The 26,841-nt window shown below is 43.8% G+C and overlaps 1 protein-coding gene across 4 annotated transcripts in view; it reads right to left on the bottom strand.

Moving 5' to 3' along the window:
• Nucleotides 1-1,971: 1,971 nt before the first annotated feature.
• LOC139557846 (SRSF protein kinase 1-like) overlaps nucleotides 1,972-26,841 on the bottom strand; it is a 31,091-nt gene continuing 6,221 nt past the window's right edge. Inside the window, exons 3-15 of one of the 4 annotated variants that reach the window (XM_071373090.1) lie at nucleotides 19,817-19,953; nucleotides 18,735-18,843; nucleotides 18,448-18,535; nucleotides 18,097-18,291; nucleotides 17,018-17,183; nucleotides 16,848-16,873; nucleotides 15,889-16,138; nucleotides 14,674-15,567; nucleotides 13,831-13,931; nucleotides 13,518-13,625; nucleotides 10,911-10,980; nucleotides 4,297-4,389; nucleotides 1,972-3,673 (exon numbers count right to left, since the gene is read on the bottom strand). In XM_071373090.1, coding sequence (XP_071229191.1) covers nucleotides 3,486-3,673; nucleotides 4,297-4,389; nucleotides 10,911-10,980; nucleotides 13,518-13,625; nucleotides 13,831-13,931; nucleotides 14,674-15,567; nucleotides 15,889-16,138; nucleotides 16,848-16,873; nucleotides 17,018-17,183; nucleotides 18,097-18,291; nucleotides 18,448-18,535; nucleotides 18,735-18,843; nucleotides 19,817-19,953 — 2,425 coding nt within the window. In that variant the 3' untranslated portion in view covers nucleotides 1,972-3,485. Of the gene's footprint in view, nucleotides 3,674-4,296; nucleotides 4,390-8,708; nucleotides 9,008-10,910; nucleotides 10,981-12,805; nucleotides 13,045-13,517; nucleotides 13,626-13,830; nucleotides 13,932-14,673; nucleotides 15,568-15,888; nucleotides 16,139-16,847; nucleotides 16,874-17,017; nucleotides 17,184-18,096; nucleotides 18,292-18,447; nucleotides 18,536-18,734; nucleotides 18,844-19,816; nucleotides 19,954-26,841 lie in introns of those variants that run through there. The other 3 variants (XM_071373091.1, XM_071373092.1, XM_071373093.1) reach the window with 3 other exon arrangements.

Raw genomic sequence — 26,841 nt, 5'->3', positions numbered from 1 at the left:
AACCTTCTCGCGGGCCGGATGTGGCCCGCGGGCCTTGACTCTGACATATGTGTTGTACAGTGTGGGGTGGTATACAATTTTATAGTGTCTTAAATTGACATTTCAAATATGTGTGATTAACCCTGACTGGCGAAACGGAGCTTGATGCACAGTTGAAGTCGGAAGTTTACATACACCTTAGCCAAATACATTTAAACTCAGTTTTTCACAATTCCTGACATTTAATCCTAGTAAAAATTCCCTGTCTTAGGTCTGTTAGGTTCACCACTTTATTTTAAGAATGTGAAATGTCAGAATAATAGTAGAGAATTACTTATTTCAGCTTTTATTTCTTTCATCACATTCCCAGTGGGTCAGACGTTTACATACACTCAATTAGTATTAGGTAGCATTGCCTTGAAATTGTTTAACTTGGGTCAAATGTTTTGTGTAGCCTTCCACAAGCTTCCCACAATAAGTTGGGTGAATTTTGGCCCATTCCTCCTGACAGAGCTGGTGTAACTGAGTCAGGTTTGTAGGCCTCAATGCTCTCACGCTTTTTCAGTTCTGCCCACAAATGTTCTATAGGATTGAGGTCAGGGCTTTGTGATGGCCACTCCAATACCTTGGCTTTGTTGTCCTTAAGCCATTATGCCACAACTTTGGAAGTATGCTTGGGGTCATTGCCCATTTGGGAGACCCATTTGCGACCAAGCTTTAACTTCCTGAGCGATGTCTTGAGATGTTGCTTCAATATATCCACATAATTTTCCTCCCTCATGATGCCATCTATTTTGTGAAGTGCACCAGTCCCTCCTGCAGCAAAGCACCCCCACAACATGCCACCCCCGTGCGTCACGGTTGGGATGATGTTCTTCGGCGTGCAAGCCTCCCCCTTTTCCCTCCAAACATAACAATGGTCATTATGGCCAAACAATTCTATTTTTGTATCATCAGACCAGAGGACATTGCTCCAAAAAGTACGATCTTTGTCCCCATGTGCGGCTGTAAACCGTAGTCTGGCTTTTTATGGCGGTTTTGGAGCAGTGGCTTCTTCCTTGCTGAGCGGCCTTTCAGGTTATGTCAATATAGGACTTGTTTTACTGTGGATATAGATACTTCTGTACCTGTTTTCTCCAGCATCTTCACAAGGTCCTTTTCTGTTGTTCTGGGATTGATTTGCACTTTTCGCACCAAAGCACATTCATCTCTAGGAGACAGAACGCGTCTCCTTCCTGAGAGGTATGATGGCTGCGTGGTCCCATGGTGTTTATACTTGCGTACTATTGTTTGTACAGATGAACGTGGTATCTTAAGGCGTTTGAAAATTGCTCCAAAGGATGAACCAGACTTGTGGAGGTCCACAATTTTCCCATGATGTCAAGCAAAGAAGCACTGAGTTTGAAGGTAGGCCTTGAAATACACAGGTACACCTCCAATTGACTCAAATGATGTCAATTAGCCTTTCAGAAGCTTCTAAAACAATGACATAATTTTCTGGAATTTTCCAAGCTGTTTAAAGGCACAGTCAACTTAGTGTTTGTAAACTTCTGACCCACTGGAATTGTGATACAGTGAATTATAAGTGAAATCTTTCTGTAAACAATCTTTGGAAAAATTACTTGTGTCATGCACAAAGTAGATGTCCTAACCGACTTGACACAACTATAGTTTAACAAGAAATACGCAGAGCGGTTGAAAAACAAGTTTTAATGACTCCAACCTAAATGTACATAAACTTCCGACTTCAACTGTAAATGGCCTTCTCTTCCAGTAGCTCAAAAAGGTGAAAACATTTACTTAGGACATCACTACAGTATTAAAATTAAGAGGAACCTGAGGAAATCATTTAGACATTTAAAAATGAGCTTCGCATTTCGCAGTGCTCCCCCCCCCCCCCATTTCCAAACCCTGTCCATTACAACACCTCATCTTACGGACAAATAAGAGACATTAACAGCTGACGGACGTCCACACAAAAGAGCTTGCACACTTCTTCCATATGCTTTATTGACACAATACTACCCAGACATAGTAGGGTGCACCCTAAATGGCACCCTATTTCATAGGGCACTACATAGGGAAAAGGGTGCCATTTCAGCCACACACTAGGATTTGTTAAAAACTGTACACGGCTGTAATATACAGAAAGGCAAATTCCTTGGTACAGTTATTTATATATATACACACACAATTTTATATATCTTTCCAAAATTTCTCTTCTTTCGGCTGGTGTTCTTATGAACATATTACTTAATTAAACCCACAAAACTAGTCTCCCATTGGCTGAAAGTGAATATATGAAAAGTTAGTATTATAACAGATTCTGAACATTGTCAGGTAATATGGTTTTTACTGGCTGATCTAAAAATAGCAAGACAGTCCTCTGTTGTATTTACGGGTGGTGAAGACCTACAAATAGTTCAGTCAGAGAGTAGAGTGAAGCCTACGAGTCCGTTCATCTGCCCTATGTGCAACTTCCTAATAGTACGCTTAATACAAAACACAAATGCCTTACGGGTGAAGGTGTAACACAGAAGAACTCTTAAAGTGAACACAGACAGACATCAATGACATTTATCAGAGGAAAGAAAACTAGTGGTATCAAGTTATTTAACGGAAACAGGATTACAAAAGTGAAGGGCAGTTCATTGATCTTTTCCAGGTCTTGTGCAGGTATAAAACGAAACAAGATGGTGAGTCACAATAACAACAATTACAAAGACAAGTCCTCTTACAAGTGAGTAGTGTACAGGAGCACAGAATTCTGGACTGCCAAAATGACCATAAACCAATGTTGCCTACTGGCTTACTTAAACAGAATCAGTACAAAGAAAACAAATAAAAGCTTACAGACACTCCTTGATGATGATAATAAGAACACAATGTAACAAAACAAATCAAAAAACAGAAATAAATAAGTCATCTCAGATATGGTTGAATTGGAAAGTGCTCTGTTGCAACAGGTCTCTTGTGAGGGGTTTAATTTGCATCGCAGTGACCAGAGATGACCACTAGAGGGAATACATCCAGGGGTGTATTTAGGAAAATGAAACACTCATTTTACTTTTCACTCATTTAACAGACACTTAGTCGCTCTGGATAAGCATGTCTGCTAAATGATAAAAAAATTCAAAAACGTGACATTGAAGATAGAAATTTAATGAATAAAGTGGACCCAATTCCCTATTCTATTTGACAGATGATCGTATCTCTGTTCAACGCCATACATCTGAAGGTTCAGTAACTTTACATCCTCCTGAACATGGCCACATGGTTTTACATTGCAGTGGTTGGAAGGCTCCATTGGGGAGGGCAATACAGGCCAAGGGGGTGCATTCAGCAGGACAAAACGTTCTGGAATGTTCTGATAGAAACATTAATGCCTCTATGACATGTAGAAAAGGGAATCATGTCACCTCACGTCATGACAGTTATCTGCAACATTCCAATGTTTGCCTACTGAACAGGCATCAGGGTATTTTGATTTGCAGTACTGGAGGCTGTCACTGGGGGGCGATCCAGGGGTGGCGCAGGCAGTCTGCGGCCGTGGCCCTCTTCTCTGGTACCAGCTCCAGCATGGGGAGGAGGAAGTCGGCGAAACAATCAGTCTCCTCTTTGGGCCACTCATACTTATCCTGCAGCACCTCTAGTAACCCCCATGGCTTCAGCTTGGTGATGTGCTTCAGGTCACCTAGGAAAGAGCAGGGTTAGACACAGAGACAGTCAGTCTCAGAAAGAGAGCAGGGTTAGACACAGAGACAGACAGTCTCAGAAAGAGAGCAGGGTTAGACACAGTCAGTCTCAGAAAGAGAGCAGGGTTAGACACAGTCAGTCTCAGAAAGAGAACAGGGTTAGACACAGTCAGTCTCAGAAAGAGAGCAGGGTTAGACACAGAGTTAGACACAGACAGACAGTCTCAGAAAGAGAGCAGGGTTAGACACAGTCAGTCTCAGAAAGAGAACAGGGTTAGGTAGGTCAGTCAGACGGGGTTTCTCATCACACCACCATGACAGGGGGACATAACAATACAATGACAAAACTCACCACCATGACAGGGGGACATAACAATACAATGACAAAACTCACCACCATGACACACACACACACACGACTGTCATTAAAACGTTCTTTATTCTCTTGCTACACATAGAATTTAACACCGTCATTCAGCAGTAAACCTGTGATTGTGATTTAACAGACTACTATTGAGCATAGAGTAACATCCAGATTTTTTTTAAACGTCACTATGAACTACACACACCAATGTTGGTATTTACAACAACGGGGTGACAGGTCTTCATTTAAAAACTTTACCTTTCTTGGTGAAAAAATCCTTGGAATATTTCCCAGCCGTTATGAGTTTGCGTGGGACTTGCCCCAGCAGCTCAATGATCAATGCAATATGGTCTGACAAAATAAGAGTAAGAAAAGAGGGGGGGTGGGGGGGGGGGGTGGACGACACCAACAACATATTCATCAGACAGTGTTCCAGTCACAGGCCCACCCTGGGTGGAGGGGCGAGGGGTTGAGGGGGGGGTCAGTCTGACAGCACTTAGAAGAACCCACCGTTACTTATTATTTATTTATTTACCGTTATTTTACCAGGTAAGTTGACTGAGAACACGTTCTCATTTGCAGCAACGACCTGGGGAATAGTTACAGGGGAGAGGAGGGGGATGAATGAGCCAATTGTAAACTGGGGATTATTAGGTGACCGTGATGGTTGAGGGCCAGATTGGGAATTTAGCCAGGACACCGGGGTTAACACCCCTACTCTTACGATAAGTGCCATGGGATCTTTAATGACCTCAGAGAGTCAGGACACCCGTTTAACGTCCCATCCGAAAGACGGCACCCTACACAGAGCAGTGTCCCCAATCACTGCCCTGGGGCATTGGGATCTTTGTTTAGACCAGAGGAAAGAGTGCCTCCTACTGGCCCTCCAACACCACTTCCAGCAGCACCTGGTCTCCCATCCAGGGACTGACCAGGACCAACCCTGCTTAGCTTCAGAAGCAAGCCAGCAGTGGTATGCAGGGATTGTACACTTGTGGTGTACAATCCCTTTTAAACCCACTTAAAACTAAGTACAGGGGTCAATCAATTTAAAATTAAATTACTTTTTGACAGCATACGTTTAGATTTAAAAAAATGTTTGCCTATGAAAGAAGTAGTCAGAAAGTAGTCAAAATAAAAGTTGTCAAAAAGGTATAATTTAAAAGCTTACAAATTCATTTAACCTTTAACGTGAATTATCTTTTTTTTTTTTAAAGTGTAAACTCCATAATTATTTTCTGCCTATTCGCATATGTTGTAGTTTAGACCACATTCCACATACTCGGAGGTTGTGTTGAGACACAACATTTTGAATTCAATTAGGTAGTTGCCATGACGCCCTGGCAGCAGTGTACTCTAGACAGAGAGTGCCTGTAAGTTACATATTTTGTTATTTTAAAAAGTTTTTTTATTTTTTATTGTTTTTATTGTTTTTGGAAATAACATTTTTGTTTTTGATAATTCGTGTTTATTGCAAATATCTGGTGGTTTTGAGTCACGGATTTGCAGATTGACTGACAGGTCAACTCTTTTTGGCTTGGCTAGATTGGAATCCTAAAGGTTGCATAGGATTCAAACCTTCTCAAAACAGCCCAATTCATTCTCTTAGAGGTGCTCCCACAATAATGTCATTTATACCACATAGAAGTTAAAGTATTGGATCCTTCACACACACACTAATCAAGCATTTTGCTACACTCGCAATAACGTCTGCTAATCACGTGTATGTGACCAATGAAATACAATTTGATCCCATTCCACTACCTTTTCAAGCTTGTTTACTACTATATGAAAGCAAGCTTTGCCTTATTATTAATATATTAATGTGGTGCCTGACCAGTTCCTTAAACCTTTATTTAACAATGTCATTGAGAAACATAAATATTTCATAAAACAATGTTTGGTCAGTCGGTGCCCAACATTACATCAAGTGGTGGTCTGTTAGATACAGTCCCTCATATAGAGGTCTATAGAGCCTGAGAACTTTTCTATTGTCTTAGCAATTTGTTATAAACAAGCAAAGGGTAAACATATGCTTCAAATGAAAACCGTGACGACGGCATTAAAATACAGTAGCTTGCATTGGCCTATATATTTAAAATGATATTAAAATCAATTTTATGTTCAATCAATTGAGTTCTATTTTGCTAATTGTAGGATACCGTCAATCTTTTTTGCACCAATTTCTTGATATGTAGGCCTAACATATGCACAATGTGTCAAATATTTGCTTTAGTGCGTAGCCTAAGCATTCAAATAAGCCACCTCAATATTTGCCATAGGTGATGATTTTCTCACGAGGAGCTGATCCATGATCAGTATCTAAATGTTAAAGGAAAGATTTTAAAAATGGAGAACATCACTGCCTTTCTTTCAAGCCAGTAGAGACACACGCTCTAACGACGTGCGTATGGAAAGTCGTCCCTATGTGGTGTTTTGGGAAACACGTGAGAGTTCGTCGGCCGTTATTGAAATGCTGAATCGTTAAAAAAACGCTCGAGTTCCATCTCTATCGGGAAACCGGGCGATGGTTATTAACTTCTTATGGCTGCAGGGGCAGTATTGAGTAGCTTGGATGAAAGGTGCACAGAGGTGCCCAGAGTAAACGGCCTGCTCCTCAGTCATAGTTGCTAATATTTGCATATTATTATTGGATAGAAAACACTCTGAAGTTTCTAAAACTGTTTGAATTATGTCTGTGAGTTTAACAGAACTCATATGGCAGGCAAAAAACTGAGAAGTTCCACTTCCTGTTTGGATTTTTTTCTGAGGGTGGCAGATTTTCAACCAAGCTCTCATTGAAATTACAGCGAGATATTTATGAGTTTTCACTTCCTACGGCTTCCACTAGATGTCAACAGTCAATAGAACTTTGTCTGATGACTCTAATGTGAAGGGGGGCCGAAGGAGACAGGAATGAGTCACCACTGCCATGAGCTGACCATGCTTTGAACATGCGCGTTCACGTGAGAGGGAGCTCCGTTCCATCGGTCAACTGAAGTCAATGTAATTCTCCTGTTGGAATGTTATTCAAGATGTATGTTAACAACATTCTAAAGATTGATTCAGTACATCGTTTGACACGTTTCTACTGACTTATGGAACCTTTGGACATTGTCACGTTATAGTGGACGCGCTTTGTGACTTTGGAATTGTTTACCAAACGCGCTAACCAAAGTAGCTAATTGGACATAAATAACGGACATTATCGAACAAGTCAAGCATTTATTGTGGACCTGGGATTCCTAGGACTGCATTCTGATGAAGTTCATCAAAGGTAAGGAAACATTTATCATGTATTTTCTGGTTTCTGTTGACTCCAACATGGCGGCTAATTTGGCTATTGTTCTGAGCGCCGTTCAGATTATTGCATGGTTTGCTTTTTCCGTAAAGTTTTTTTGAAATCTGACAGCGGTTGCATTAAGGAGAGGTATATCTATAATTCCATGTGTATAACTTGTATTATCTACACTTATGATGAGTATTTCTGTTGAAACGATGTGGCTATGCAAAATCACTTGATGTTTTTGGAACTAGTGAATGTAACGCGCCAATGTAAACTCAGATTTTTTTTATATAAATATGAACTTTAACAAAACATGCATGTATTGTGTAACATGAAGTCCTATGAGTGTCATCTGATGAAGATAATCAAAGGTTAGTGATTCATTTTCTCTCCATTTCTGCTTTTTGTGACTGCTATATTCCGCTGGAAAAATGGCTGTGCTTATTGTGGTTTGGTGGTGACCTAACAAAGAACGTTTTCTCGACTATGGTGTGTGTTGTAGTCTTGGTTATTCTTCGGTCGATGAAATGTAGCATAGCTAACTGCAGTGTTTGTCCTGTTTGAAATCTGTCTACCTTGTCTTACTGTAGCTTGCTCTATTGAGTAGCCTACCTAGCTAGTTTTGCAATGCCCATTGCATGCATTCTAAGGTAGCTAGCTAGCTCTGTGACATATTCAAAGTTTGCCGTTTGCTTTGAGCCTATTTAGCTTGCTATGTTTTGTGGAAGAATGTAGCTATCATATATTAATCAAAATTGAATTATAGTACAGTCTTGTGGGGTAATGTTGGCTCAGCTAGCTAGTTCGGTAGTAAACTTAAGCAATGCCTAATTGATTGTAGCTAGCACACAACATTAACTGGCTAGCATAGCAGCCAAGAACGTTCGCTAGCTTATTTGTTAGTGCTCTGATTACACGCAAGAGTCTAGGTCAGCAGTTTAGACATGACTTTAGCCTTATATTAAAAACCTTACTTGGCAAAACATAGCTAGCATTCCTCGCTTGTTGGTTAGCTACCTAGCCAAGGTTAGCTCTTATCTGACTGGTAATGACATATTGTCAGAAATTCTACAAAAAAGGTAGCGCGAGAGCGATAATTTATACATCAAAACTGTTGGCCTTAAACATATTTCAGTCCAAAAGGTGGCAAGTCTAATGATCACTTTATGGATGCTGTAGTCTCCTCCTTATCCAACACATAGATATTGAGCTATATTATGCTAGGTTGGGGCAAGAAATTGTAATTTTTTCCTAATGCTAACGACCCTGTTAAAAATCCGGTATGTGGTTCTCGGTAATGGCCGGACAGCTCATGACGAGGCGAGGGGTGTGTTGTTTACCTCCAATCAAGTTGATTAGCAAATGTTCATCGACATTGGTGTCATAATGGCTTAGATCGGTTGGTCGGGAGATTTGAATTGAACTTCAACCAATCCCTACTATAGTTGGTACCAACCGGACATTGGAACGTTAGCAATTGGGTGGTGGGACTTCTGTTGCTATCAGAGGACCTTGCCTACATTACCACCCTACTCTCCCTACACCCCTCCCACGTCCCCCAGGGCAGTCCACAGACACACAGTAGCATACCTCTTCTGGTGAAGTATTCCTGTGAGAATTTCCCACTCAGTGCATAGTGGCGGGGAACTTTCCCCAACAGCTCAATAATCAGAGCTAGGTGGTCTGGAGGCCCGGGGCAGGTCACAGAGAGAGAGGGATAGAACAGGGAAAAAGGAGAGAGCAGAAAGAGAGGAGGGAGACAAAGTGGAGGAGAGAAAGCAGGGGATACAGGGAAATAGAGGGGATGGTGAAGAAGCAGAACAGAGCCAAGTGGCAGCATATTAAGACAAATGGATAAAGATGACGGCGTAATGACATGAAATGACGCACATGTATGACAAAACCCTAGAATGATTCTAATTCTACAGAGAAAGCCCACCGTCTCTTTGGCAACCAAACAACTTCAGTGGTTTGAAAATAGTTTTTTTAGTGCAGAAAGCCTCTCTATCAGTGGACTGAAGTCTTGTGACAATGACCGAAGGAGTTGGGCAAGACACCTGGTTTCTGTTTCACACAAGACACACCAGTAAGATGGAGAATGGTAATGAAGTCATTCATAGAGGGTTAGCTGTTAGAAATGGAGACAGAAACTCATCGAGGCAGTATACACACAATCTATAAGGAAGTGTTTAGATGCAGGGTGTGAGCAGTAGGAGATAGCTAGCATGTAGCTGACAGCCGCACCTGACGACATCATAGAGTAAACTGAAATGACATTCCTCCTTATAAGGCCGTGCCAGTTAGATGTAGCGTAGCCCAGGGTTTTCTCAGCCAACAACACGCCACTGAAACAAATCAAGCCGCTACAAACTGAAATAGGTCACTGCACATGCAGATGTGAGCAAAGCATGATACAGAGACAGCAAAGGAGGTGGAGAACAGCTGAAGAGTAACGTAAGGATGAGGTGAATGAGGGATGAGTAGGAGAAGTGGTGGGGGGGATATGTGGGCACCATCTTCAGAAATATGGCTCCAATTTGTTATAGCGGAAATAGACACAGGAATGCAGGTAGGTACCCAACATCACATGATCATAGATTTACTCATAACAATAATGTCCAATAAACACCAAACAGGTTTCCTTGGGACTAAAAAGCACTTTCAATGGAAGATCTACACTGAACATGGTTTTTAGTCCAAGATTAGGCTTAACATATCTGGGAAACTGGCCCTTTAAAGATGGACTATAAACTGCTGCTGCCAACTCTTCTGGAAATATATGGCATGACAATGATGGAATAGTTGGCTAAAAGCACAATGTATAGGACCAGGCTAGCTGACGTATGTTAAACCAGGTCTCTCCAACCCTGTTCCTGGAGAGCTACCCTCCTGTAGGTTTTCACTCCAACCCCAGTTGTAACTAACCTGATCCAACCCCAGTTGTAACTTACCTGATCCAACCCCAGTTGTAACTTACCTGATTCAACTCATCACCCAGCTAATTATTAGAATCAGGTGCGTTAGATTAGCGTTGTAGTGAAAACCTACAGGACCATAACTCTCCAAGAACAGGGTTGGAGAGCTCAAATGACTATTCAACTAATATCATTAAAAGGACTTACACAAACCGTGGTGTTTATATTGTCAACTGGACTACTATTAAAATCATACAATAGTGTACCACCAAACGCATTGCACAGTATTGTACCATCGAATACACACACCGCCTACTGCAAAAAAGCATCATTGTTGGTTTTAAAAAAATCATTAATTCATATTTAGGACCAACTAAAACCCAAAAAGTGATGGAGATTAAATGACAAGGCATTCGTATTTTGGTAAAGCTTTTCCCAGTAGGCCATTGGTTAATGTCACAAATCCAAAATGTCTCTTCCTTGCATATTAGACAGTTGAAGCAATTGCCAACATTTCTGCCATTTTCAACATAAAATATATATATATAGACCTACATTCAACATACATTAAAAACAGACTGCTACAGCGTAGAGACAACCATCGAAACACTACAACAGGAAAAGACCAGCCTACGTAGATCCAAATCAAGCAGCAGAGTACGTATCATTACCTTCGTCCCTGGAGTAATCTTCCCCGGAATGGGGCTCAAACAAGTAGTCCCCAGTGGCCAGCTCAAACGCCTGCAGAGAAAAGTAAACAAACTATAAACGTAAATAGCAACAAACACAGACAGGAAACAGACACTCGACTGTAGGGAGAAAGACAGTCAGCCATTCTAAATATTATCTACTTCCTGTACAGACATTCCTCTTCCCGTAAAGTCAAATATCCTTCATTATCCCCAAGTTAGGAAATTTACTTGGCTAGTAAAAAAGGGAATTCTAGTCCTTATCTTTGTGATCCATCTAAGACGACCTCATTTCCAGAAATGACATAATTACCCTCTTCTACTTTCTCACACACAAACATATAAAAAGGCAACAATTTCAGAGATTTTACTGAGTTACAGTTCATATAGGGAAATCAGTCAATTGAAATAAATTCATTACGCCCTAATCTATGGATTTCACATGACTGGGCAGGGGCGCAGTCATGGGTGGAACTGGGAGGCGTCATGACTCTCCTGTGAAGATCTGAAGGATCAGGTTACAGCGGGTCCGCTCCACAGCGCCCTCTCTCTCTCCCGCAGAGGGAGAGGGGGCTGCTTTATGACGGTCGTAAAATACGCTGTCCCTATGCTCTGTAGTGTTCGAGATTGGAATGTAAACTGTGGAACACAAAGACACACTTGGACATCAAATTTGGAATAATTGAACAGTATTTCTGTATTCCAAGCAGTTGAAATGGTCCGTAGACACTTAAGGGACAGTCATGTCGGTGTTTGTCTCATTTGGTGACATTACTGTGTCTTTGGTTGTGTACACTTCTCAATTATGGGGTTTACCTCTAAATGTTGTGAAATGTATATGATAACATATTAAACTATTTGTGAAAAGTTGTGATGTTAACCTTCGAAAATAGGAAAATGTGTTCCATATGAAGCCTTAACCAAATCAGTGGTTAACCGCCCCTTCTCCCAGAAGTGTATAAAACCACTCATGACAAAATTTACATTTTATACAAAAGAGACCCACGGTAAGCCGGACATCACGAATGGTTAAGAAATCTACAAACTAGAGTGAAGATGACACCGGGACAGGGTCCCCACGTTGAAATGGCTAAACTCAAACTATCGATCACTACCGAAGAAGTAAATCCTAGACCGTAACCTTACCAGTCTGCAGCTGAAAATATGTGTAAGTCTAGGACGAGAACACCGACTACCGCGGAAGCATCTATTCTAACAGAACAATCCTAAGAACATTTCCGAATGGTACTCTGAAGTATCCATTATAACTTACAGACTTTGATCGCTGGTGGACAAACCAGAGATTTCTGTCAACTGACTATCCAGCAGATAGACCGGCGATCGCAGAGGGGACAGCAAAGGCACACACTCGTAAATATGTAAAATTGCAATTTATTTTCGAATGAACAGTTGTTCATGTTCAAAATATTAGTAATTTCTATGAGTTTAGTTATCAGCTCTGAGTTCCCCGCTCTTGAGCTGTCCTCACCCCTTTCCTTTGTCTACCAAGCGTCATATCAGGTTTTGTCCACTAGGGACTTTTTATTTATATCATGTTAGTAACCAATGTATGACCTATTGTGTGTGTGTTCATGTAATTCTGTGTGATTATTAAGCTAGTTAGTAAATAAATAATTAATCCAAATTGTATATTGCTGATTCATGATCTAGGTTAGGGTTTGTGCAGATATCCAAGGGTTTGAGACGTTCAGTAATTAGACTGATGAGGTAATACATTTACAGAAGACTAATCAAGTTATAGTCAGGGAAATTGAAACTAAAAAAAATTCCGTGGTGCCCCAACTTCGTAGTTAATTACTATTCTGTGATTCTTTGAAATACGGAATAATTACACAGAGAATTGATTTGATAATATATGATTTGATAATATACAGTCTTCACATTTAATGACAGCAAATGCTACGACAGAGGGCAGAGGCCCACCCACTGGGGAGCCTGGCCCAGCCAATCAGAGTTTTTCCACACAAAAGGGGTTTATTACAGACAGAAATACTCCTTCAGACGATCCCACAGGTGAAGAAGCCGGGGGTCCTGGGCTGGCGTGGTTACACATGGTCTGTGGTTGTGAGGCCGGTTGGACGTACTGCAAAATTCTCTACAACGACGTTGGAGGCAGTTTATGGTAGAGAAATTAACATTAAATTTTCTGGCAACATCTCTGGTGGACACTCCTGCAGTCAACATGCCAATTGCTTGCTCCCTTAAAACTTGAGACATCTGTGGCATTGTGTTGTGTGACAATACTGCACATTTTAGAGTGAACTTTTATTGTCCCCAGCACAAGGTGCATCTGTGTATTGATCATGCTGTTTAATCAGTTTCTTGATATGCTACACCTGTCAGGTGGATGAATTATCTATTGCAAAGGAGAAATGCTCACTAACAGGGATGTAAACTAATTTATGCACGACATTTGAGAGAAATACGTTTTTTTTGTGCTAATGGCAATTTCTGTGATCTTTTATTTCAGCTCATGAAACATTGGACCAACATTTTACATGTTGTGTTTATATTTTTGTTCAGTATATATGCATGTAAAGTGTGTAAGTGGTTGTTGTCCAGTCTTACCATGCAGGCTGTACTCCATATGTCAGCTGGTGTGTTGTAGCCAGACCCAATGAGCACCTCTAGAGAACGGTACTGTCTCGTCTGAATGTCTTCTGTAAAGTGCTTGTGCTGCGGAGGAGAGACACAGGTCAACGGGATTACTAACTACTGTTTCTACTCAGATCAGGGTCGAAGAGTGAGCATTTCAGTGAGTCTATCTGGAGGTTGGCCATTTTCCATTGCACCAGGCAAACTCAACTAAGCAGGCATGGCAACATCAATGCCTGGTAGACTTAAGCAGGAAATCCCTTGGGTCGTCTGCACAGATACTCACCACCCAGCAGGCGTTCCCCAGGTCCGCTATCTTGACCTTCAGTCTGCCTGCATTAAGTGGCTCCAGGGGGTTGACCAGGAGGTTTCCCGCTGCTAGTTTGGCTGTATCCCCAGAAAGCGCGAGAGAGAGGGGGGAAGGGAACGGCAGATGGGGAAGGGAACGGCAGATGGGGAAGGGAACGGCAGATGGGGAAGGGAACGGCAGATGGGGAAGGGAACGGCAGATGGGGAAGGGAACGGCAGATGGGGAAGGGAACGGCAGATGGGGAAGGGAACGGCAGAGGGGAAGGGAACGGCAGATGGAGACGGGAAGGGAAAGGCAGATGGAGGAAGACAACCAGCCATTTCAACACTGACCTGACAGTAAAATAAAGGACGAACACAAACTACTGTACTTAAAACGCAGATGAGGAGATCACTTTGTTCAATCATAACTAACCTTCTGGTTGTATCGCTAGAGATAAACATATAGCCATGTAGACAGCTCCACCACATAGCAGGGGCTCTAAAGTGAGACCATTTTACTTCAATATTTTGCTGTGCGACCTGACTTCTTTTATTTAGGAGCAACGGTGCGCCTAGAAAAATGATCACCCAGATGATAATTGTTGCATTGTAGAGCAGCCCTGCACTGTAGAGCAGCCCTGCACTGTAGAGCAGCCCTGCGGTGTCATGGAAAATACACAGAGCAGATTCCTGAACGCCGGTCTTACACAGTTACTACAAAGAAAACGTTGTTACATCAAATATTATTAATTGTGCTCCTACATTTTTTCCAGCTTAGGAACACATGTGCTCCACCCTGCATAGCAGCGTAATGTTCACAACATCATGGTCTACTCACCATCCTTCAGACTCTCCTGTTCCCCTTCATACTGGATGTTATCCAGCATCTCTGTGGCCTCCTCCTCCTCATGACTCCTGTTCTGCTCCTCCTCCTCCTCCTCCTCCCAACTCCTATCCTGCGCCTCCTCTGTGACTTCCTCCTGATTCTTCTTCTCCTGTTCCCCTCCATACTGGATGTTATCCAGCATCTCTGTGGCCTCCTCCTCCTCCTCCTCATGACTCCTGTTCTGCTCCTCCTCCCAACTCCTATCCTGCGCCTCCTCTGTGACTTCCTCCTGATTCTTCTTCTCCTGTTCCCCTCCATACTGGATGTTATCCAGCATCTCTGTGGCCTCCTCCTCCTCCTCATGACTCCTGTTCTGCTCCTCCTCCCAACTCCTATCATGCGCCTCCTCTGTGACTTCCTCCTGATTCTTCTGTTCCTCCTCCTCCGGTGACAGCTCCTCCTCCTCCTCCTCCCGTACCCTGAAGCTTGTTGACTCCATCTCAGATGCTTCTCTCGTTACCTGAGTCACCTTCCTGTGCAGTGCTCCACTCCCCTCCTCACTCTCTGGGGTCTTAGGCTCCTCTGTTTCTGGGGACACCAGGCCGTTACACACGGGTTGGGGAGGTGGAGACTCCTGACCATTTGACACCTTTTTTAACTCCTGTGGGTTTGATAATATTGACTCCTGTGGGTTTGATAATATTGACTCCTGTGGGTTTGACTCCTGAAGAAGACAGTGATCCTCTGCTGGGTCTGTGTTACCGTTGTGTTGGTCTTCCTCCTTCCACTGTGCCTTCCTCTCCTTTGTTTCATCTTCCTCAGGATGAAGGCCGTTAAAGTTCACCTCTACCTCAGTTATTATGCTTTCTGGTACGAACTGCGTCACCGCCGCACCCGCAATGTACGCTGGGTAAACAAGAAAAGAACACATTAGATTTAGTGGAGGCTGGACTAGTAGGTCCCTTCCAATTAGTCTGATTCTGTGTTCTTCTTCATCCTGGTCTTGGAGACCCACTGGGTGTGCAGGTTGTTGTCCCAGCCCAGCTGATTCAACTAATCAAGGGCTTGATAATGAGTAGATTAGTTGAGTCAGGTGCATCAGTGCTGAGCAAAAAAGCCTGTACAACCCAGTGTGGATCTCCAGGCCCATGATAGAAAAAGACTAATCTAACCAACTTTCCCTTGAGGGACAATAAAGTTGTAATGAGTTGAATTCCAGACACTCACCGGTTGTGTCTTGGCTGGCTATCTCCTGTAAGGAAACCTGTCTGAGAGGAACACAATATGGCCGCTGCTGTTTGGAAGAGACTGGAGACTCTGGGTCCTCTTCATCATCCTCCTCCTCCTCCTCCTCATCTCCCCTCCCCGGAGCCTTTTCCATCTCCTCCAGATCCAGAATGCACTTCTCCAATAGCTCCGCCTGACGCTTCTGCTTCTTCTTTAACTTCTTCTTCTTGTTCTTGGACATTTTGGCCACCTGGAGAAGAAGAGGAAGACGAACAGTGAGCCAGACAGAACACAACAGGGGTTCAGTAACAACCACAGGGGTTCAGTAACAACAACGACAGGGGTTCAGTAACAACAACGACAGGGGTTCAGTAACAACAACGACAGGGGTTCAGTAACAACAACCACAGGGGTTCAGTAACAACAACCACAGGGGTTCAGTAACAACAACCACAGGGGTTCAGTAACAACAACCACAGGGGTTCAGTAACAACAACCACAGGGGTTCAGTAACAACAACCACAGGGGTTCAGTAACAACAACCACAGGGGTTCAGTAACAACAACCACAGGGGTTCAGTAACAACAACCACAGGGGTTCAGTAACAACAACCACAGGGGTTCAGTAACAACAACCACAGGGGTTCAGTAACAACAACCACAGGGGTTCAGTAACAACAACCACAGGGGTTCAGTAACAACAACCACAGGGGTTCAGTAACAACAACCACAGGGGTTCAGTAACAACAACCACAGGGGTTCAGTAACAACAACCACAGGGGTTCAGTAACAACAACCACAGGGGTTCAGTAACAACAACCACAGGGGTTCAGTAACAACAACCACAGGGGTTCAGTAACAACAACAACAGGGGTTCAGTAACAACCACAGGGGTTCAGTAACAACAACAACAGGGGTTCAGTAACAACAACAAACAAATCTCAAGCAGAGGCAACTTACTGCTTTTGGAGCTGGCGCTGTGCTGACTGAAAAGAGACAATAGAACCAAGTAAGAATACAAAAGACTAATAACCTTGTGCCCAAACCTAGAAAAAGCAGGGCCTCCCAATAAACTGGAAGTAGAGCAGTGCATCACAGTACACCGTCTGTAATGTGGGTATAGCCCCTACCTGCGGACCCCGAGGGTGGGGGAGCCCCTGCTCTCTGCCACTCCGTAGCCTCCGCGGCCAGCCTCCTCACATAGGGCTCATTCACCGTCAACAGGATGTTCTCTGGCTTGATGTCAGTGTGGATGATCTCACACTTGGTGTGAAGGTAGTCCAGGCCTTGAAGAACCTGGATAACGTTACATTTTAGTCAATGATGGGGGGGGGGGGGGGGGGGGGGTCACCTTGGGGTCATGATAGGGGCTGCACCAAATGTTTGAGGTATTATAATAATTGATTATGCTTAATATTGTTCCACAGTTCTTTTCTAGTCTCTGCTTCTTATAAGAAACAGTCTGGGATGTGTGAGTTATTGCAGTCAAAACAGGGTGTCTGTGAGAAAGCGCCTCAAGGCTAAAAGAGATTAACAGACACAGAACCCTGCAGGGGAGGGAAAGAGATAAGAGACTAGTCAGACATACCACTATAAAGCAACTTGGGGGAGTGGACAATTACTGCGGAGCCCTTAGAAAACACTGGAACTATTGTTCTCTCCTGCAAGTTTGTATAACTGTATATGCATGGGCTTGGTCTCATGAGTAGAAGGTGTTGACGTAGGCAGTTACATCACTAGGGGTTCGACTGCAAGCATATTAAAGCAACTTGGACCCTTTCCTATTTTGCAGAACTTACTGGGGAAACATGCACGCTATGTTCCCGTTGTCAACTTCTGTCTGCAATTGCATCAATAAAGGTCTTTGATTGATTTACTTAAAGATATTGTCTGATTGCACCAATAAGCAACTGATTGACTAGGAACAAGGAACCTACCACAACGTCATTTAGCAGGCGCTCTTATCCAACGTGATTTACTTTCAGGGCATTCAATTAAGGTAGATAAAACAACCACATATCACAGATTGCAAGTAAAACCTTCAAACACTTATGGAAGAAACAGCTGTCTCTCATCACACATTGTTTAAATTAATGTGAAATTGAGCAATATTTGGTACTGGATTCTGTGATTAGGGTAGCCACGGTACTAATTACCCATCACTCTTGGTACTAGTTACCCATGGCGTGATGCTCTTGGTACTAGCTACCTGGCGTATGATGCTCTTGACGCAGGGCAGAGGAAGGCCCTGGTAGTTGGACTTGATGATCCACTTCAGTAGGTGGTGCCCCAGCACCTCAAACACCATGCACACATGAGTCCCGTTGATGCCGGAGATCTTGAAGTCATCCAGTAGCTGAACCACCATCTCCCTCTTGGGATCGTCAGGGTCCGTGTTTCTCACCTACGAAGCAAAGCCAGGAATAAAAAATAAAAAAACTTAATCAGAACAGATGTGTCTGAAAGGAAAATAAAAGGAGAACAAAAGGAGGCATTTTACAGATGAAAACATCAGGCTGATGTCATGTTGGGTATAAATGACTGTTAAGTTAGTACTCACAGATCTGAGCAGTTTGATCTCATCCACAGCTGTCTCGGTGTAATGCTCTGCACTCTTCACAACCTTCATAGCCACAAACCGCTTCAGCCTACAACACAGACTGTCAAGTCAGTCAAGCTGACACAGAAGACAGTCTCTCTCTGTCCCAAATGGACACTATTCCTTATATAGTCCAATACTTATGGCTGTGAGCCAATACAGTGCCATTTCAAAATGTGCTCCAAAGAAAACATCCACCGTTACATGTGTGTTAATTGACAGAGAAACAGAGGAGAAGAAGCTCTTACTGTATGTCCCAGGCCAGCCAGACAGTGGAGAAGTGTCCCCAGCCCAGCTTCCTGATCACATGGTACCTCCCATTGAACAGGTCTCCTATCTTTACATAGTGGTAGCCACCTAGACACGCAGCAGAGGGAGATTGATGACAGAAGAAAAGTTCAACATTCATTATTTTGTTATTAGGACTAATAATGTGAAATATATATATACATATATATATATATATATATATATATATATATATATATATATATATATATATATATACACACTGAACTAAAATATTAACATGCAACAATTTCAACAATTTTACTGAGTTACAGTACATGTAAGGAAATCAGTCAATTTAAATAAACGAATTAGGCCCTAATCTATGGATTTCACATGACTGGGCAGGGGTGCAGCCATGGGTGGCAATATGCCCACCCACTAAGGAGCCAGATCCAGCCAATCAGAATGCTTTTCCCTACAAAAAGAGCTTTATTACAGACAGAAATACTCCTCAGTTTCATCAGCTGTCCATTGTGAGGCCGGTTGGACGTACTGCCAAATTCTCTAAAATGAAGTTTAAGGCGGCTTATGGTAGAGAAATCAACATCTGGTGGACATTCCTGCAGTCAGCATGCCAATTGCACGCTCCCTCAAAACCTGAGACATCTGTGGCATTGTGTCATGTGACAAAACTACACATTTTAGAGTGGCCTTTTATTGTCCCCAGCACAAGGTGCACCTGTGTATTGATCATGCTGTTTAATCAGCTTCTTGATATGCCACACCTGTCAGCTGGGTGGATTATCTTGGCAAAGGAGAAATGTTCACTAACAGGGATGTAAACAAATATCTACACAAGAATATTACGCTTTTTGTGCGTATGGAACATTTCTGGGATCTTTAATTTAAGCTTTTATTTCATTAAAATGTAAATGTGTGAAATTTGCATTTAAATTCTGGAACTCTTCAAATATAATTTTGGATACTGTCGGTATTTCACTTATTTTCACCCAGATCCGAGTTCCGTGGCAACCGAGTGGAGTCTCGGGTACTTCCTGGAAGATCTCTAGGACATCGAGTGTATATAAGGACAATTCACCTTTGCAGTAGTCGTTGGGGTCTTCCTGCTCCTCGTCATCAGAGCCTAGGATCTCCTCAGGCTCATCTGGCTCCTGGGGAGAGGCCTCTGGCTGGGGCTGCTGCTGGGCTGCTGTCCCCCTGGGGTGGGCAGGATGCCTGGAAGATACACATGAATGTTATGACGGTATAACAACAATAACAGAACATAGTGCCTTCAGAAAGTATTCACACCCCTTGACTTATTCCACATTTTTTTGTGTTACAGCCTGAATTCAAAATGGATTAAAAATACTTTTCCCACCTACCTACACACAATACTCCATAATGACAAATTGAAAACATGTTTAGACAATTTTGCAAATGTACTGAAAATAAAATACAGAAGTGGTATTTACATAAGTATTCACACCCTTTGCTATGCCACTCCATTTGAGCTGCAGTGCATCCAATTTCCTTTTGATCATCCCTGAGATGTCGCTACAACTTGATTGGAGTCCACCTGTGGCCAATTCAACTGTTTGTACGTAATGTAAAAAGCAACACACCTGTCTATATAAAAAGGTCCTAATGTTAACAGTGCATGTCAGAGCAGAAACTATACCATGGAATCCAAGGAATTGTCCGTAGATCTCCGAGATAGATAGGGGTGGCAGGTAGCCTTGTGGTTAAAACATTGGGCAAGTAACAGAAAAGTTGTCAGCTCGGGGATTCGATCTAGCAAGGTAAAAATCTGTCGTTCTGCCCCTGAACAAGGCAGTTCTAGGCAGCCATTGTAAATAAGAATTAGTTCTTAACCGACTTGCCTAGTTAAATAAAGGTTAAATAAAATAAATAGAATGTTGATGAGGCACATATCTGGGGAAAGAGTAAAAAAAAAAAAAAAGTCTATAGCGTTGTAAGTTTCCAAAAGCACAGTGGTCTCCATCATTGGGGAATATAAAAAATACGGAACTACCAAGACTCTGTCTAGAGCTGGCCGTCTGACCAAACTGAGCAACCGGGCAAGAAGGACCTTGGTCAGGGAGGTGACCAAGAACCCAATGACCACTGATAGAACTACAGAGTACCTTGGCTGAGATGGGAGAACCTTCCAGGAGGACAACAGTCTCTACAGCACTTCACCCTTCTGGGCTTTATAGGACAGATGGAAGCCACTCCTGAGAAAAATGGTACATGACAGCACGCTTGGAGTTTGCAATTAGGCATGTGAGAGACTTCGAGCATAAAGATTATGGTCTAATGAGAAATAAAATGGAACTTTGGCCTGAATGCAAATCGCCATGTCTGGAGAAAACCAGGGACAGCTCGTCACCCATCTAACTATCCCTACCGTGAAGCATGGTGGTGGCAGCATCATGCTATGGGGGATGCTTTTCAGCATCAGGGACTGGGACACTGGTAAGGATAGAGGGAACAATGAATGGAACCAAATACAGGCAAATCCTTGATGATAACTTGCTTCGGAGTGCAAACAGACTCAGGCGAAGATTTTACGTTCCAACAGGACAATGACCCAAAGCAACGTTGGAATGGCTTCAGAACAAGAAGAATCTGAAAGTCCTTGAGAGGCCCAGCCAAAGCCCAGACTTGAATGCCATTGAAAATCTGTGGAAAGACTTGAAGATTGCTGTTCACCCCTGCGCCACATGTAATTTAACCGAGCTTGAGAAAATCCCCAAATCAAGATGACTCAAAGCTGACACAGACATACCCAAGATGACTCAAAGCTATAATCGCCACCAAAGGTGCTTCTACAAAGTATTGACTCAGGGGTGTGAATACTTATGCAAATTAGATATTTCTGTATTTAATTTAATAGATTTTCTACAATTTATAAAAACATGCTTTCACTTTGTCATTATGGGTTATTGTGTGTGTAGATAGGTGAGAGAGAAAAAAAATATTATGTAATCAATTCTGAACTCAGGCTGTAACAACAAAACATGGAATAAGACAAGCGGCATGAATACTTCCTGAAAGCACTGTTTTTAGAACAGAGGCCTCTGTTTCAGGTTGCTGCTGAGACGCTGTCCCCCTGAGGAGGGCCGGCTGCCTGGAGGACAGTCTAGTATGAGTGATGGGCCGGCTGCCTGGAGGACAGTCTAGTATGAGTGATGGGCCGGCTGCCTGGAGGACAGTCTAGTATGAGTGATGGGCCGGCTGCCTGGAGGACAGTCTAGTATGAGTGATGGGCCGGCTGCCTGGAGGACAGTCTAGTATGAGTGATGGGCCGGCTGCCTGGAGGACAGTCTAGTATGAGTGATGGGCCGGCTGCCTGGAGGACAGTCTAGTATGAGTGATGGGCCGGCTGCCTGGAGGACAGTCTAGTATGAGTGATGGGCCGGCTGCCTGGAGGACAGTCTAGTATGAGTGATGGGCCGGCTGCCTGGAGGACAGTCTAGTATGAGTGATGGGCCGGCTGCCTGGAGGACAGTCTAGTATGAGTGATGCAGTAACTACAGTAAAATAAGAACAAAATATAATATAGATTATCAGATTTTAACATAACTTCGTAATATGTCTTTATTGTCTTTTCTTTAATATTGTCTCGCACGCTATATGCAGTATTACATTTTACCACATCTTTCATAAAAATAGCCATTTTCCCATGGATGACACAAACTTTGTCCCCTCGAGATGAGTGCCTTGGCATTTACACTGACATTTGATACAGGACTGTTGCCCTTTCCATCCAAGACATGTCGACGCAGTGTGACAGCCAGCTAACTGCCTTACTGCTCTAGAAATAAACTCTAGTTATTCACATACATAGGATGACTCCAGTGAGGAAAACCATTGTTAGAAAAATACAAAAATTATTTTGTCAGAACTCTTTGCTTATCTAGGCTAATGTGAAGTTCCGTGACAATATTTGGATCTGGGTGCAGAGACTAGGCTGTGTCGTTCTGGGTGCAGAGACCAGGCTGTGTCGTTCTGGGTGCAGAGACCAGGCTGTGTCGTTCTGGGTGCAGAGACCAGGCTGTGTCGTTCTGGGTGCAGAGACCAGGCTGTGTCGTTCTGGGTGCAGAGACCAGGCTGTGTCGTTCTGGGTGCAGAGACCAGGCTGTGTCGTTCTGGGTGCAGAGACCAGGCTGTGTCGTTCTGGGTGCAGAGACCAGGCTGTGTCGTTCTGGGTGCAGAGACCAGGCTGTGTCGTTCTGGGTGCAGAGACCAGGCTGTGTCGTTCTGGGTGCAGAGACTAGCCTGTGTCGTTCTGGGTGCAGAGACTAGCCTGTGTCGTTCTGGGTGCAGAGACTAGCCTGTGTCGTTCTGGGTGCAGAGACTAGCCTGTGTCGTTCTGGGTGCAGAGACTAGCCTGTGTCGTTCTGGGTGCAGAGACCAGGCTGTGTCGTTCTGGGTGCAGAGACCAGGCTGTGTCGTTCTGGGTGCAGAGACCAGGCTGTGTCGTTCTGGGTGCAGAGACCAGGCTGTGTCGTTCTGGGTGCAGAGACCAGGCTGTGTCGTTCTGGGTGCAGAGACCAGGCTGTGTCGTTCTGGGTGCAGAGACCAGGCTGTGTCGTTCTGGGTGCAGAGACCAGGCTGTGTCGTTCTGGGTGCAGAGACCAGGCTGTGTCGTTCTGGGTGCAGAGACCAGGCTGTGTCGTTCTGGGTGCAGAGACCAGGCTGTGTCGTTCTGGGTGCAGAGGCCAGGCTGTGTCGTTCTGGGTGCAGAGGCCAGGCTGTGTCGTTCTGGGTGCAGAGGCCAGGCTGTGTCGTTCTGGGTGCAGAGACCAGGCTGTGTCGTTCTGGGTGCAGAGACCAGGCTGTGTCGTTCTGGGTGCAGAGACCAGGCTGTGTCGTTCTGGGTGCAGAGACCAGGCTGTGTCGTTCTGGGTGCAGAGACCAGGCTGTGTCGTTCTGGGTGCAGAGACCAGGCTGTGTCGTTCTGGGTGCAGAGACCAGGCTGTGTCGTTCTGGGTGCAGAGACTAGGCTGTGTCGTTCTGGGTGCAGAGACTAGGCTGTGTTGTGCTGGGTGCAGAGACTAGGCTGTGTTGTTCTGGGTGCAGAGACTAGGCTGTGTTGTTCTGGGTGCAGAGACTAGGCTGTGTCGTTCTGGGTGCAGAGACTAGGCTGTGTCGTTCTGGGTGCAGAGACTAGGCTGTGTTGTTCTGGGTGCAGAGACTAGGCTGTGTTGTTCTGGGTGCAGAGACCGTTGTTCTTTAGCAGAAACTGCCATAAGCTCTGATAATGCCTTAATTGGCAGGGCATTTCCACCATCCATAATGTCACGCTTCAGTTAACCCGTGCTGAGAACCTCATCGTTCTCCTGCTGTTATAAATATAGCAGCACAGCAGATAGGCATTACATAACATAGGACGTCTGCCATGTGTGATGGCATAGTGTGGGTCGGCTGTTGGGGTTCAACCACAACGATCTTCATCTTTTCTATAACAGGACTAGGGTTGCACATTTTGGGGAACATTCTGGAGGTGGAAACTTTCCGTGGTAATTAACAGGAATATATGCAAATTAATATTAATACCATTTAAAATTTAGATATTTTTTTGCATTGGATATATTTATCATATGGAGACAGAAACATAAACCTTTTACCTTATAATAAGTAGACAATTGCAAATGATTATATAATTCCAATAGAAAAAATATATATATAATTTAGTTACGATTTGAACTAATTAAATGAGTTGACTCTTCACATGGGATGATTTCACTGAACAAAAGGGAATATTGAATGATCCATCGCATCTCCCCAAAACGTTTTCAACATAGTCGTGGCCAAAAGTTTTGAGAATTAAACAAATATTAATTTCCACAAAGTCTGCTGCCTCAGTTTGTATGATGGCAATTTGCATATACTCCAGAATGTTATGAAGAGTGATCAGATTCATTGAAATTAATTGCAAAGTCCCTCTTTCCATGCAAATGAACTGAATCCCAAAAACCATTTCCACTGCATTTCAGCCCTGCCACAAAAGGACCAGCTGACATCATGTCAGTGATTCTCTCTTTAACACAGGTGCGAGTGTTGACAAGGACAAGGCTGGAGATCACTCTGTCACGCTGATTGAGTTCGAATAACAGACTGGAAGCTTCAAAAGGAGGGTGGTGCTTGGAATCATTGCTCTTCCTCTGTCAGCCATGGTTACTTGCAAGCCATGGTTACTTGCAAGGTTACTTGCCATCATCATTGCTTTGCACAAAAAGGGCTTCACAGGCAAGGATATTGCTGCCAGTAAGATTGCACCTAAATCAACCATTTATCGGATCATCAAGAACTTCAAGGAGAGCGGTTCCATTGTTGTGAAGAAGGCTTCAGGGCGCCCAAGAAAGTCCAGTAAGCGCCAGGACCGTCTCCTAAAGTTGATTGAGCTGCGGGATCGGGGCACCACCAGTACAGAGCTTGCTCAGGAATAGCAGCAGGCAGGTGTGAGTGCATCTGCACCGCACAGTGAGGCGAAGACTTTTGGAGGATGGCCTGGTGTCACGGGCAGCAAAGGTGTCACGGGCAGCAAAGAAGCCACTTCTCTCCAGGAAAAACATCAGGGACAGACTGATATTCTGCAAAAGGTACAGGGATTGGACTGCTGAGGACTGGGGTAAAGTAATATTCTCTGATGAATCCCCTTTCCGACTGTTTGGGGCATCCGGAAAAAAGCTTGTCCGGAGAAGACAAGCTACCATCAGTCCGGTGTCATGCCAACAGTAAAGAATGGTACCAACACATCATCCGAGAACAACTTCACCCAACCATCCAGGAACAGTTTGGTGACGAACAATGCTTTTTCCAGCATGATGGAGCACCTTGCCATAAGTCAAAGTGATAACTAAGTGGCTCGGGGCACAAAACATCGATATTTTGGGTCCATGGCCAGGAAACTCCCCAGACCTTAATCCCATTGAGAACGTGGTCAATCCTCAAGAGGCGGGTGGACAAACAAAACCCCACAAATTCTGACAAACTCCAAGCAATGATTATGCAAGAATGGGCTGCCATCTGTCAGGATGTGGCCCAGAAGTAAATTGACAGCATGCCAGGGCAGATTGTAGACATCTTGAAAAAGAAGGGTCAACACTGCAAATATTGACTTTTTGCATCAAATTCATGTAATTGTCAATAAAAGCATTTGACACTTATGAACTGCTTGTAATTATACTTCAGTATTCCATAGTAACATCTGACAAAAATATCTAGACACACTGAAGCAGCAAACTGTGGAAATTAATATTTGTGTCATTCTCAACTTTTGGCCACGACTCTACATCTGTAAAATGATAGTCTAGAAAGAAAAGCTTTGGTTGTCTTCCTCTCAGGCTTCCATGTCTTCTCCCTGGACCCCCTCAATGTCCACCTCTTGAACATCAGACTGAGGCCTCATCTTCACTGTCACTTTCCAACATTGTTGAGGATGGCTCGTTGTCAGGGTCAAAAGCCTCAAATTTGCCCAGATGGCCACCAATTTTTCAACCCTTTTATTGGTCAGCCTGTTTACATTTACATTTAAGTCATTTAGCAGACGCTCTTATCCAGAGCGACTTACAAATTGGTGCATTCACCTTATGATATCCAGTGGAACAACCACTTTACAATAGTGCATCTAACTATTTTAAGGGGGGGGGGGTTAGAAGGATTACTTTATCCTATCCTAGGTATTCCTTAAAGAGGTGGGGTTTCAGGTGTCTCCGGAAGGTGGTGATTGACTCCGCTGACCTGGCGTCGTGAGGGAGTTTGTTCCACCATTGGGGTGCCAGAGCAGCGAACAGTTTTGACTGGGCTGAGCGGGAACTGTACTTCCTCAGAGGTAGGGAGGCGAGCAGGCCAGAGGTGGATGAACGCAGTGCCCTTGTTTGGGTGTAGGGCCTGATCAGAGCCTGAAGGTACGGAGGTGCCGTTCCCCTCACAGCTCCGTAGGCAAGCACCATGGTCTTGTAGCGGATGCGAGCTTCAACTGGAAGCCAGTGGAGAGAGCGGAGGAGCGGGGTGACGTGAAAGAACTTGGGAAAGTTGAACACCAGACGGGCTGCGGCGTTCTGGATGAGTTGTAGGGGTTTAATGGCACAGGCAGGGAGCCCAGCCAACAGC

The sequence above is a fragment of the Salvelinus alpinus genome, chromosome 28, assembly GCF_045679555.1.
Source record: "Salvelinus alpinus chromosome 28, SLU_Salpinus.1, whole genome shotgun sequence".
In the NCBI taxonomy this organism is placed as follows: Eukaryota; Metazoa; Chordata; class Actinopteri; order Salmoniformes; family Salmonidae; genus Salvelinus; species Salvelinus alpinus.
This window is presented reverse-complemented; position numbering and strand designations above follow the sequence as displayed.